General features: G+C 53.9%; 2 protein-coding genes across 2 annotated transcripts; one reads left to right on the plus strand and one right to left on the minus strand.

The window, feature by feature from the left end:
- Nucleotides 1–1,687: 1,687 nt before the first annotated feature.
- On the minus strand, nt 1,688–3,490 carry MRPL36 (mitochondrial ribosomal protein L36). The gene is made up of 2 exons (XM_061187634.1): nt 3,402–3,490; nt 1,688–2,955 (listed from the first exon to the last, which is right to left on the minus strand). Exon 2 carries the CDS (start codon nt 2,940–2,942, stop codon nt 2,637–2,639), a length of 306 nt encoding a protein of 101 aa, XP_061043617.1. The 5' UTR covers nt 2,943–2,955; nt 3,402–3,490; the 3' UTR covers nt 1,688–2,636.
- A 1,487-nt stretch (nt 3,491–4,977) lies between these two features.
- On the plus strand, nt 4,978–11,165 carry NDUFS6 (NADH:ubiquinone oxidoreductase subunit S6). The gene is made up of 4 exons (XM_061187635.1): nt 4,978–5,151; nt 6,056–6,109; nt 9,805–9,927; nt 10,633–11,165. The coding sequence occupies exons 1-4, from the start codon at nt 5,020–5,022 to the stop codon at nt 10,696–10,698; spliced, it is 375 nt and encodes a 124-aa protein (XP_061043618.1). The 5' UTR covers nt 4,978–5,019; the 3' UTR covers nt 10,699–11,165.
- The last annotated feature ends 2,028 nt before the right edge of the window (nt 11,166–13,193 follow it).

Raw genomic sequence — 13,193 nt, forward strand, 5'->3', positions numbered from 1 at the left:
CATCAGTCAGAATAATGGATTTGAGGTTCATCCATGTTTTCATTTCTATCAGTAGTTCTTTCTTTTTGCTGCTGAGTTTTCCTTTGTAAGGATGCACACAGCTGGTTCATCTACTTACCACCTGAAGGACATGTGGGCTGTTTCCAGTTTGTTGTGGGTTTTTTTTTTCATTTATATGTAAAACCACTATAAACATTCACATAAAGGTTTTACTGTGAACATAAGTTGCCATTGTTCTTGGACAAATACCCAGAAATGAGATTGCTAAATAATCGAATATTTAACTTCATGAGAAATGGCCAAACTGTTTCCAACATGGCTGTACTATTTTTTACTGAGTTACAATTGTGACAATTCTCGCCATTAATTGATTTTGCCTATTTGTTAACCATTCTAATAGGCAGGAGTGCTGTCTCATTGTAGTTTTAATTTGCTTTTCACTAAAATCTAGTGCTGAGCATCTTTTTTATGTGCTTACTTTTCATTAGTACATTTTCTTTTGTGAAATATCTCTTCAAGTCTTTTGCCTATTTTTAATTGGGTTGTTCTCTTAGTATTGAGTTTTAGATTTCTTTATATATTATAGATCCATTCCTTGATCAGAAATGTGTTTTGCAGATATTTTCTCCTAGTTTTTGCCCTGTCTTTTCATTTACTTAGCAGTGTCTTCTGAAGAGCAGAAGATAGTAACCTTGATGAGAACTAATCTGACAATGTCTTCTCTCATGGATCATGCTTTTGGTGTAATGTCTTTGCATAACCCAAATTCACATGTATTTCCTCCCATGTTTTTATAGTATTGGGCTTTACATTTAGGCCTATGATCTATTTTTAGTTAAGCTTTGTATAAGGTGAAAGGTATGAAGTTTCTTCTGTGTATATGGAAATCCAGTCTTCTAGAGTCATGTGTGAAAAAGACTAGACTATCCCTTCTACACTGAATTGCCTTTAATCCTGTTTCGAAAATCATTTAGGCACATATGTGTGGGTCCATTTCTGAGCACTCTGCTGGGTCCTATTGACCTATGTGTGTACACTTTCACAGGTACTACACCATCTTCACTGCTGTGGTTTTATGTACGGTGAGCCTTGAAATCAGGGAGTATGAGTCCTCCAAGTCATCTTCATTTTCAAAATTCTTTTGGCTATTTTACTTGCTTTACCTTTCCATACAAAATTTTGAAGAACCATGGCATTTTGTACAAAATTGTATAAAAATCAGGATTACATTGAGTCTGTAGACCAATTTGGATGGAACTGACAGTAATAGAAAGTCTTCTAATCTCAATATTTTATTTGAATTCTCCAAGTGTTTTACAATTCTAAGTATACAGAATGTGCCTGATCTTGTTATTTAAATATATCATGGTTTTGGTGCTATTATAAATAGTATTTAAATCTCAGATTCTATTCGTTCATGGCCAGTATATACAAGGATCTCTCTCACTATATGGATAATAGAGAAAACATGAAATGTTTCTGGTAGGTTGTGTCATAGTGAAGTCAAATCCTAGGATAAGACACTTATTTAATGATCTAAACAAGGGATTGGCACTCTTTTCCTGCAAATACAGCCCCAATAGTAAATATTTTAGGTTTTCCAGGTCATAAGGTCTCTGATATAACTACTCAGCTACTACTTTGGCTGCTGTAGAAGGTGTAACAAAACATAAATGAACGGCACGGCTGTTTTCCAATAAAGCTTTATTTACAAAAATGGGTTGCAGGCTGGATCTGGCCTGTGGATTGTAATTTGCTGCCTTCTGACCTAAACCGACTTTTCTGTTGTGCTGCAATCTCAGGGCTCTAAATGCTGGTCCATCCAGGTATCCGGAAGTAGATGAGTTGCAAGGGGTTTGGTCATGCTCTTATCTTAGATCAAACAGAGGCTGATAAGCCCAGGAGAGCAGGATGATTCAGAAACTCATCAGGCTGTGACCCTGTGGCAGGCGACAGCAGGACACTGCATACCACTGGCTCCAGGTCACAGTCTGCAGAGTCCACGGCAGCAGCTCATACGCACTGCACACACACGTGTGCACAAACACACACACTGCACCCAGTTCCCACATGCATGCACACTGCACCCATGCATACAGGGACACACGTGTGCGCACACACTTCTCAAGTCTCAGACTAAGGATGACAAACATATTTAATCAATGCCCAAAATACCTTTATATATGTATAAACAAGTTAAATTTCCCTTGACTTAAAGACTGCTATCACGGTCTCCTCTGCTTATCCTGGAGATGGGAAAGTTGAGAACACGAGTCTGAATCCACGGGGAAGCAGCAGTGTGGCTGAACGCAGAGACAGGGCCGACAGAGAGCCAGCGCACAGAGTGGTCTTCTAAAGAACCTGCATTCTGACGTGGGATAAAGCCGGCTTTCCCTCCTCCCGATGTTCGGTCCTCCGCCTGAGCACAAACACAGCTTGCGCAGGAGCTGAGAAGGACGCGTTCCCAGGTGGGTCTCAGGCTTGGCTGGATCCGGAGCCACAAGGAGGTGAGACGCAGGCCGCAGAGTCCACAACACCCGAAGGTCAGCAGAACGGAGGCTACAGAATGTTTACATGTTATTTTCCTTTCGATGAGGCAGCACCATCTCCCGGGCAGGGATTTCCCAGCCCGAGGGCTACATCTGTCTCTGCTTGTGCTTCGGGTTGGTTTTGCAGTAGACGAACCACCGCCCGCGCCTCTTGACCAGGTAGCAGCCCTTGCAGCGCTTCTTGAGGACGCCCTTGGTCTTGAAACCGAGGGCCGGCTGCTGCAGGCCGAGTGCCGGGCGCGCGAAGAGGAGCGCGGCCGCCGGGCTGGGGGGCGCACCGACCCGAGGGCAGGCGCGCGGGGGGCACTGCGCGAGCGCGGAGAGCGGGCGGCCACCCAGGTGCAGCAGGGGGCCCACGACGGAAACCACTTTCCTTAGGAGAGCGGTGGCCATGTCGCGGCTGGATCTAGGGAGAAAGAGGAAAAGTTGTCACAGCTGCCGGTGGTTCCTGACCCCGAGAAAACCTCCTTCCCCGCGTCCCTGCGCTCGGGACACAGGCCGCGGGTCCGGGAATCCGCGCGCCCCCCGGGAGGGCACGAGCGCGGCGAGCCGCACCGTGTCCCCGCCCGGCGCCGAGACCCCCGCCCGGCCGCCGGGGCCAGACGAGGCCCGTGTCCACGCGACCCCGGGGCGGCCGGGCCGCGGGGCGGGGACAGAGAGCACGATGTCCGGAACGGTGCCCGGCTCGAAGGGATCAGCACCCGTGCGGCCGCTTCCCACCGCAGTGACCTCCGCCCGCGTCCCACCCGGGGAAGCCGAGGCCAGGGGTCCCCAGAACGCGCCCTTTCTGAGCCCGGAACCCCCGCAGCCTCCCCTGCCCCTCGGGACCCTCGGAATCCCCACGACCCCCACCTGGAAAAAGTCCGTCCTGGCCCGCCGGCAGCGCGCCTCTCCAGCCCCTGCGCCTGCGCCCTCGGCAGCGCCTGCGCAGTGGGGCGGAGATGCCGTCGTCCGCAGTGTCCGCCAGGAAGGAAGATGGCAGCAGGGTCACGTGGCGGTCCCCGCGGGGCGGAGCCACGTGGGAGCGGGAGTCGCGGAGCGCCGGGTTCCTCCCCGGCGGGTTGACTTTCCCCTCCCCGGTCCCCTGCATACCCAACCCGCCTCCCCCTCCCGGGACCCTGCGCCCTCCTCCCGGGACTCCCCCAGCCCTCTGGGCCACCGGGCGGCTAAGGTTTGGGGGGGGCTCCCGGGGGGAGGGGGAGGGATGAAAAATGGGAACAAAAGTAGGTATTTTGAATGAAAAACAAGTCACAACCAAGTAGACTTTTTAAAAAGCTGATAAATATCAATGTCAAAACAAAATCTAGAAAAACCTCATGTTTGTATTAAGTGGACATCCTGGGAGAAATGTGGCGAGGCTCAGGGGAGCGCATGGAAATAGGCCCTGGTTCTAACCGATTGCAGTTAAATTTATTTCCTCCAACATCTTATTATGAAAACTTTCAAACACAGAGAAAAGTTGAAAGACACTTATGGCGAACACCCACGTACCCACTGCCCAGATTCCACAGTGAAATCGCCACGCATGTCTTTCCAGGCTGTGTCTGCGTGGACACTACTTTCCACGCATACGAAGGTGAGCTGCACACGGGGTGCACCTGCGCGCCGCCCTGGCACTGCACGCGCACCCCTGACCCGGCTGCAAGCTGTGGCCCCTGCCCAGATGAGCTCGGGCCTGCCTCTGAGCATGCGTCCGTGGACACCTTTCCGATCCGGGAGGTATTCTGGGCATTGTCGCCTCTCATTGCCACACCTCCCTGGAGTGCAGGCTGTGGGTGCCCTCAGCTCCTGGGCAGTGGGATGCGCGACTCCACCCCAGCTCTGGGACTGCTCGCTGCGCCCACCGCCCTCGCCCATCGGGGGCTGGCCGTGTGAGCTGACCCTCCCGACGGGTCTCTGCACAGGCCGTTTGGAGGAGGCCATGAGGGGCAGGAGAGAAGCAGGGCCGGGACCGCGAGCCAGCGTCCTGCCCAGGTGTGCTCCAGAGCAGCGGGCCTTTCGGAGCTAACCTGCATGAGGGATGCCATCGGCTGCGCTTTACTGGCAGTTTCATTGGGCTCTGCTGCAGAAACCCCAGAACCACAAAGAAATGCGCTCTGTCCAACATGATGTACTTCCAGTTTTCTCTAAGCAAGGACTCATCTCCAACATTCACAACATTCAACATGTAACTCCCCATGATTATCCGTTATCATCGGAGGTAAGCACTGCATTTTCCGTTTCCATCCTCCCCTGGCCTGCCCCTGGTAAGTGGAGCATCGCTAAGTGCTAAGGTTGCGCGGAGTCTCCCGCCTTATCCGGGCTGAGCCCCAGCCCGCCGGGGCAGCAGCCGGCCGCACCTGCCTGACCGCACCGCGCGTGCGCGCCTCCCCGGGCGAGGTAAATCCCGGCCGAGCGGTCCCTGCGGATACCGTGCGCATGCGTCGGCGCTCGGCGCGTCGGCGCGCGGGGTCGAGGGTCAGCCTGAAAGATGGCGGCGGCGGTGACCTTCCTCAGGCTGCTGGGCCGGGGAGGCGCGGCGGCGCGGAGCCTGCGCGGGGCCGCCAGGTGCTTCAGGGTGCGGACCTCGCCGACCGGGGAGAAGGTCACTCACACCGGCCAGGTAACCGCTGCGGCGCGGAGAGCGCCCTCCTCCTCGGGGCGCCCAGGTGGGCGGAGCCCCGGCTCGGCCCCCGTGTCCCCGGGGTCCAGCGCCCCGGTGCCCCCGGTGCCCCAAGCTCAGTGCCCGTGGTCTAGTCGCCCAGCACCCCGGTCCCTCCTGTTCCCCCGGCCCAGCACCCGGGTCCCACGGTCCAGTCCCTCGGGGCCCCGGGCCCAGTACCCGCAGTCCAGTCCCCCAGTGCCCCTGACGCCCCAGACGCAGCGCCTGCGGTCCCGTCTTCGGTCTCCCGCTCCGTCCGGGGCCCCGGGCCCAGTACCCGCAGGGGCCCCGAGGGGCTGTCTGCAGCCACTGTGGTCTCATCCTCGGAGCGAACTCGGAAACAAGACTGTTATCCCGCGGTAGCCCCTTGGTTACTGTGGGGAGAACTCCGGTGGAATCAGAGACTGCCAATTGTGTGGGTCCGATCTCCTCACGTTTGTGTAATGTTGGATACCACATTTTAGTAACTCGAGGGTCTACTGAAATACAAACACAGCGTTAGGCTATGATCCTTATCCCAGAGATGAGGGAGAGAGTACCTGTGTTGTTAAAAAAGGTCGCGGAGCAGGTTCGGAGAGGAAGGAAGCTCTGGGGCCTGTGAGATCGAAGGCGGGTGTCCCCCTCCGCCAGGACTGCTCTCCTCTGCGCCTTCCCCACCTTGCTACTTCCAATTCAGACTACTGCCGGATGTCACGTTAGGAATCCTACTGAAAAATGCCCCTGGGCGCGCAACTACACTTACTCCTGGTGTGTGTGATCATGAATGGCCTAAACGTTAAGAAAACACTTTTCCTGAAACGTTTATGATTGGTATAAGATACAGAATTGGGCCGTAAAAAATCACATATGGTCTTTTTCTTTTCAGGTTTATGGCAATAAAGACTACAGGAAAGTTCGATTTGTGGGTCGTCAGAAAGAGGTGAGTGAAAGATCTAGCAAAAGAGAGGTGAGCTTTCATAAAACTTTTTATAACGAAGAAGAAATAAATACTAATCTGTAAAACTTAAGTAAATTCTCCCCAAATTGTGAGCACTCTAGAATCTCTGGAATTCTGCATTTCTTCTACAGTTAAACATGTCTAGTTCTGTTTTGGTTTTTTTTCCCCTGAAATATGTAACATGACATCTTGTGAGTATTGTTTTAGCTTACATGTAAATGGACGTGATCTTTTCTTTCATTTCTGTGCCTTATACTTCTGAGACTCTCAGGTTAAAGCAGAGTCCCATCAATTTTTTAAAATTACTCTTTCAGTCACTTTTTGGAGTATGTTTTCCGTGGTTCACAACATACAGATTAGGCTGGTTCTTTCAGGGACTTTCGCTGGCAAGCTGAAGACAGCACATGGGTGGGTCTTCCCTGAGTGGGTCTGAAACACCAGTGCAACCGCTGGACACTGGAATCCTTTCGCCTCAGTGGCGTGCTTTCTTCCCACTTCCTCTCTCCTGTGCCTGCCACCTCAGAGGGAGTCCTCACCGCCCTGGCTCAGGCCTCCCTCCACCCCTCCCCAGCAGTCACCTGGCGTCACTCCTCCCCTTCAGGCGGCCTGTCGCTTCTTCCTGCCACCCTCAGCTGTCCCTAAATCGCATCTCCCCTCCCTTTGACCTTGGTTACGTTGTCCATCCCCAGGGTCTGGTTTCCTACTTCCGTTCCCACTTTGAGGGTGTCGTGGGGTGGGGTCTGGCCCCCTGGATGGAGCAGTTCCAGCAGATGCGTCCTGAAGCCCTGGGGTCGACCCTGCCCCCGGCTTTCCATCTCGGCCTGTCACACTCTTCTCTCCTGGGAATTCTATCATGGCTCCTGGTTTCTGATTGCCCTCGCTGGGGACAGACATCAGGGAGCAACTTAAACACCAAACCAGACATTTCCAGAGTTCGCGAAGCCAGTAACGTGTGAATGGAGGGGGCAGTGCTGGTGATGTCGCCTCGCTCAGACCGTCAGCTCGCCACAGTCCTGAGCCGGCTGCAACCCTTGACCCCTCCCCGCTCGGGATCTCTGGGGCCTTTTCCTGTCCGAGATCGTGAGTGTCCAGGGGCCCACGCTCATGTAAGATGTGCAGCAGGTCTCTCTGGCTTTCATTCTCGCGACAAAAATTTGGCGTTTAGTAGTATTTAAAAAGTTTTTTGGTTTCCAAGAGACTGTTGTTTTAAAAGACCTTTAGGCATGCTGAAAAATTGCACAGAGAGTACGAGTTCCTACATCCCTCCCCCCTCCACAGCGTCCCTGTTATTCTCCTCTTGCCTGAGTGCGCTGCCTTTGTGAGAAGTGACAGGTTTGGACACTTGCTGAATATTGATGCGTTGTGTGAACTCAAGTCCGTGGTTTAGGTTTACGTGGTAGGTTCACTCTTGGTGTCGTACGTTCTGTGGGTTTGGACAAGTGCATAACGTCTCATATCCAGCACTGCAGTGTGACACAGATTATTTCACTGCCCTAAACTCCCCTGTGTGCCACCTCTTCATCCTCCCGCCTGACAGTCCCTGACAGCCACCGATCTTACTGTCTCTGCGGTTTCATTTGGGTGAATTTTAAGAAATAAGCCGAATGTGTTCTTAGTCTGAGGAACGAGGAGAGCAGGAAGCTGGGCGGTCGAGCCGCCTTCGCAGGAAAGGTGGGAAGCGTCCGCGTGCGGCTGCAGCGAGTCTGCCCAGGAACCCACGGCCCTTGGTGTAGGACCGGCCTTGTGGAGAGGAGATGCTCATGAAGAACGGGGCCCAGCCGCCGCCCCCAGGGAGGGGCAGAAGTCGGCCTGCAGTGGTCCTGTGTCACCGGAGGGAGGTAGAGGGCGCAGCCGACCTCCTGTTCCTCTGCGGCGATGGGAGTATTTTCGTTACGTCGTGGTTACACACATGGAATTAAAAGCCGACGTTTCCCGCCCGAGAGCGATGGGCGCCCGCGGCACCCTCAGGCGGAGGGTGGTGCAGGGCCCCCGGGGCGGGGGCAGCAGTGGGGACAACACAGCCACGTGTGTTCTGAGGGGGCTGCACTTGCTCACTCCCTGCTCCCTTTCCGGAAGTAGGAATCCCAGGGAAGGCTTTGGGATAGCATCATCTCCAGCCGACACAGGTTTCCAGAAACAGGAATGTCGTCCCCGTTCTGCGGGCTCAGGGCGTCGTCAGCACTGCTGAGTGTCTCAGTGGCAGCGGGTGGGAGGGCTCTGCCCTGCGTTCGGTGCTCCTGGGTGCACGTGGATTATATGCTCAAATTCTACGAAACTCAGCGCCCCTCCCGCCGTTGTTTGTAAAGATCGATCCTTGTTTTCTTCTCTTCGCTGCGGCCTCGGGCCCCTCTGGGTGCAGGTGGGGTTCTGGCCGCCAGCGCGGGGAGCCACGTGGCCTTGGTCCTCCGGGACTGACGGGGCACAACACTTCTCACCATCGTGGTGAGCAGATACTGGGGTTACTCACGGAGCCAGAATCACAGTGACCTCGGACAGCGTTTACACCCCGAGTGTCTCGTCTGCGTGCTTGTCTGCAGAGGAGCCTGGAAGGGGAAGAGCGGGGCCCCACCGCTGACCGTGTTTGCCCTCTGTTACCGTGTTCCGATCCCGTGACCCTTTGGCCTCCAGAGATGGGGGACCTTCGAGATGTGATCTTGCTGTTTTGCACCCTGAGTGTGTCAGCTGGCGTGGGATCCCGCAGCCCCATCAGATCAGATTGGGGTCTGTGTGTGGGTCCGGCCGCTGCCCGTAACGTTGGGCTTCTGCCGGGCCGTGCGTGGCGGTTCCAGTTCTGGTTCTGGTTTTGGCTGCTGTGGGTGAGCATCTCCAGCTTCCTCAGCTCAGACGACACTCTGTGCCTCCCAGCTGAGTACCTGCCCCAAGAGAAGCTGGCGCCCCGAGGAACGAGGAGCAATGCGTCGCTCTTCCCTTTATTTACCAGCTTGGAAGTCATGAGCTGATTCCTTCCGGTAAGGAAATCAGTGGATTTAGAGCGTCTCTGTGGAGCTGCGGGTTCAAGCACGTTGTGTGTCCGTGCTTCGTGGTTATGGTGCCGTCGTCCCTCCAGTTTCCCACGTGGAGCAGCCCTTGTAGTCTGAGGCTGCCTTTCCCTCTGTCGCAACGTGGCTCAGCCTCATCTGTCACGTTTCCTGCTCGGGACCCCGAACCAGCTGTTAGTTCAGAGCCCGATCCCCATAGTGAAGCGGTTGTGGGGACCGCGTGGCTCCTGGCCCCTGGGTCAGCTGCTGCTTCTGGTCTTTTCCAGCAGATAGAGTAGGAGAGCGTGTGTGTGCATGTGTGTCCGTGTGCAGGTGTGAGAGGGAGGGTGGGGCAGGGCCAGGAGAGAACAGGTGACGCTGCACGTGAGGCGGGATGTTAACAGGGTGAATCCAGGTAGAGACAAAGGAGAATTCTTTCTACTGTTGTAATTCTTGCAGCTTTTCTGTAAGTTTGGAATTATATCCAAATGAAAAGTTAAAGGTGTGTGTACATGTATTTCATTACTTGTGTATTTTGAAGATCTACACTGATAGTATTTAAATGAAACGGCACAGAACATGCCTTTGCTGGCAGTGTGTGCGTGTATGTGGGGGGCGGTCTACATTGATGTAAATTCCACAAGAGCGTCCAGTGTGTGTGCTTGTCTGTATGAGCTTCTCCTCTCTGTCTTTTTCCAGGTGAATGAGAACTTTGCCATCGACCTGATAGCAGAGCAGCCTGTGAGCCAAGTTGAGAGTCGAGTGATATCGTGTGACGGTGGGGGAGGCGCCCTGGGCCACCCCAAAGTGTACATAAACCTGGTAATGTGCCATCCGTCCCCGGACCCCCGTCCGTCTGTCCTGTCCTCACCCCACTGGCCTCACCCTCTCCCACTCGGCCTTGCTCACAGACCATACGACAGGGGCTGATCAAAGGGCGTGTCCAGGGCAGCTTTGACTGTGACATGTGTGCAACGCCCTTAGTGTCACCAGCACTGCTTTCCCTCAAAGTTGTAGGCATCTGTCTTTCCCAGGGAACCATCGTGTCGGTGCCTGTGTGATCGGTTACCTTGTTGATAACTGCACGCACAGAGCCTTTGAGAAGGAGAACAGTACACTGGGTGTTAGAGCAGAGATGGAAGCCTCGGGATAAAGGGATAAAGCTCAGGTGCACGTCCGCCCCTGCTGCCGTGTCCGGGCTGGACCCCAGCCCCGAGGGGGGGGCCTCTGCTCCGCGCCCCACCCTCCAGTCCTTCCAGGCCCCTGCTCCAGGGCCGGGAGGGGGACGGGGACCGAGCGTGTGTTCCAGGGCAGGGAGCCTGCAACCCCAGCGAGTCTGGGTGGAGCAGGCTGGACCCAGGGCCTCCGGCACAGCCACGTCCAGCGTCAGGCAGTGACCCCGGAGCTCCGTGGGCGCCCCTGGTTGGCTGTGTGTTTCCAGTGTCTGCTTTCAGTGTCTGAGGTCTACCTGTCTCTAGATTGATGTAGAATACGGAAATAGGAGATCTTTCCCTTTGAATTTTCCAGGACAAAGAAACAAAGACGGGGACGTGCGGCTACTGTGGCCTGCAGTTCCGGCAGCCCTGCCACTAGGGCCGCGAGGGCAGCTCGGTGACACGGACTCCGTCTCTAGTGCCGAATAAAGGGTGGTGTTCTCCAGGATGCCGCGCACAGCTGTTTCTCTCACACAGGTTCACTTAGGACTGTGGCTTAAGGTGGCATCCCCTCCCGGGCCCCCGCCACATGCTCCTTCCACCCGCGGGACCGCAGCGGGGGCTGGAAGAAACCGGGGGCCGGGGGGAGGGGTGACGTGGCTGCTCAGGGGCGTCGGGCTCCGGCCCGGCTCTGCCCCTGTCGCTCATCCGCTGCCGCTCTTTCTGTCTATCTGATCCTCGGGCTCCGTCCATTGTTTTAAATCCCAAGAAGTTAAGTACCTGTTTGAAGGTGTTAGCAGTCACGTATGGTCCAACTCAAGTACAATTTGTATATTTAAAACAGTAGTGATTGCGATGTATTATAACACAAAAATAAAAATTAATATTATGCGGGAAGAGAATGGAGGCTTGGTGGGGTGATGGGAATTCCGGGAGGAAAAAGCGATGCATGGGGGGCCGAGGAAGCGGCACCTACACCAGAGAAGATTCCTGAGCGGAGGGAGAACCCACAGATCACAGGGCACACCAGTGCTCAGCAAAACTGGTGGGAAAAGACACAACTGGGTGCGTTCTGATTATAAAAGCTAAGTTGATGAAACTCTAAACTTTATAGAGTCTAGAGAGAACAAGACCATTTAAGCTTCCGGATGAAAGGAGAGATGACCATAGTGGCAGAGTTACCGGAAGGGCGTCCGGTATCCACCTTCAACCCCGGAAGCTGGAGGTGGTAAGTGGCGCTAACAGTCAGGAATCCTGGGCACGAGCAACGTGAAATACACTGGCAGAGGAGCACTGGATGTGGAGAATTCGGGGAGCCATGCCTGGGCCCCAGCCAGCCCATGGGGCGGGGGAGGCGGGGGCCCCTCAGCTTGAGCCAGCTCACGGAGTGGGTGCGGCCCCGAGTGCAGGGTGCTCACCGAGGCTCTTGTGGAGCCGGAGCTGCAGGCCCAAGACCTCAGGTAGTGGACTTAGGGGCTGGCTGTGCAAAGCAGGTCTGCGAGGTGGGGGCAGGGTGGGAGGAAAAGGAGTTCGGGGGTCCTGGGGGTCCTGCAGGTGGGGCGGGTAGGGATGGAAGGAGTCTCCAGGTCTCCACTGCTTTCTGGAAGTGTCTCACATCTGCTCACGAGGAGCGTGGGTGCAGCGTGCCAGAGGCGTGTTGAAGTCTCCCAGTGCCCTCTGGCTTGGTGCTCTGTTTAAGGAGCTGCATTTGAGGCTCTGCTGTTAGTTTCTGTGGCTCGCCTGTTCACTGTTTCTATCTCTAACAAGACATCTGCCTTTGCGTTTGCTCTGCCTGTGCCTCATTGGGCCACACCTACTTCATTTGCTTAGTATTTGCACGTTAATTTTCTTAGTCCTTTCTTCTTCACCATTAATGTGTCTGTATGTTTTTATTGTATCTCCAAATATTATGTCTCCAGTATACTCTCCAATATACAGTGTATTGGTGCTTGGTATATTGTATACCAAATATACTTAGATTTCTTACCCACTTTAAAGTCTTTCATCTCCTAATTGGACATTTTAGTCCATTTCTACTTAGTTTAACAGCTGGCGTCTTTAGGTTTAAATCCACCGTCTCATTCTGTCCCATTTGTCCCAGCTCTCCCATTCTTCTCTTTCTCCTTTACATGAAAGGATTTATTTTTTCATTCTCTTTTCCTCTAATATGGTACAAGTTGATTTTTCTTCAAATGAAAAAAGTCAGATGAAAACTGGGGAAAATAATGGCAGATCATAAGATTAAAAAAATTCCTAATAAACCAAAATACAGATCAGTATGAAAGACACCCAATTTTGAGGGAAAATGGGAAAAGGCATAACAGACACACTGTAAAAGAAATACAGAGGGCCAGTGCATGTGCGTGTAAAGACAGACCCTGGATGCCTGATACATGGCCAGACCCGGGGGCTTGGCTGCATGTGCCCAGGGGAGCTGAGTTGTGCACCAGAATGTGAAGATCCTAAGGCAGGGCTCCCCAACCCCTGGGCCACAGACCAGTACTGGTCCATGGCCTGTTAGGAACTGGGCCGCACAGCAGGAGGTGAGCAGCAGGCAAGTGAAGCTTCGTCTGTATTTACAGCCGCTCCCCATCGCTCGCATTACCGCCTGAGCTCCACCTGCTGTGAGATCGACGGCGTTAGATTCTCGTAGGAGCGCGAACCCTACTGTGAACTGCGCACGCAAGGGATCTAGGCTGCACGCTCCTTGTGAGAATCTAATTCCTGATGATCTGAGGTGGAGCTGAGGCAGTGATGCTAGCGCTGGGGAGCGGCTGCAAATACAGATTATCATTAGCAGAGAGGTTTGCACAGCGACCATAAATCAATTGCTTGCAGACTCATATCAAAACCCTATCCGTGAGCGGCAAGTGAAAAATCTCAGGGCTCTCACTGATTCTGCATTATGGGGAGTTGTATAATTATTTCATTGTA

This window comes from Eubalaena glacialis, chromosome 4 (genome assembly GCF_028564815.1).
Source record: "Eubalaena glacialis isolate mEubGla1 chromosome 4, mEubGla1.1.hap2.+ XY, whole genome shotgun sequence".
In the NCBI taxonomy this organism is placed as follows: Eukaryota; Metazoa; Chordata; class Mammalia; order Artiodactyla; family Balaenidae; genus Eubalaena; species Eubalaena glacialis.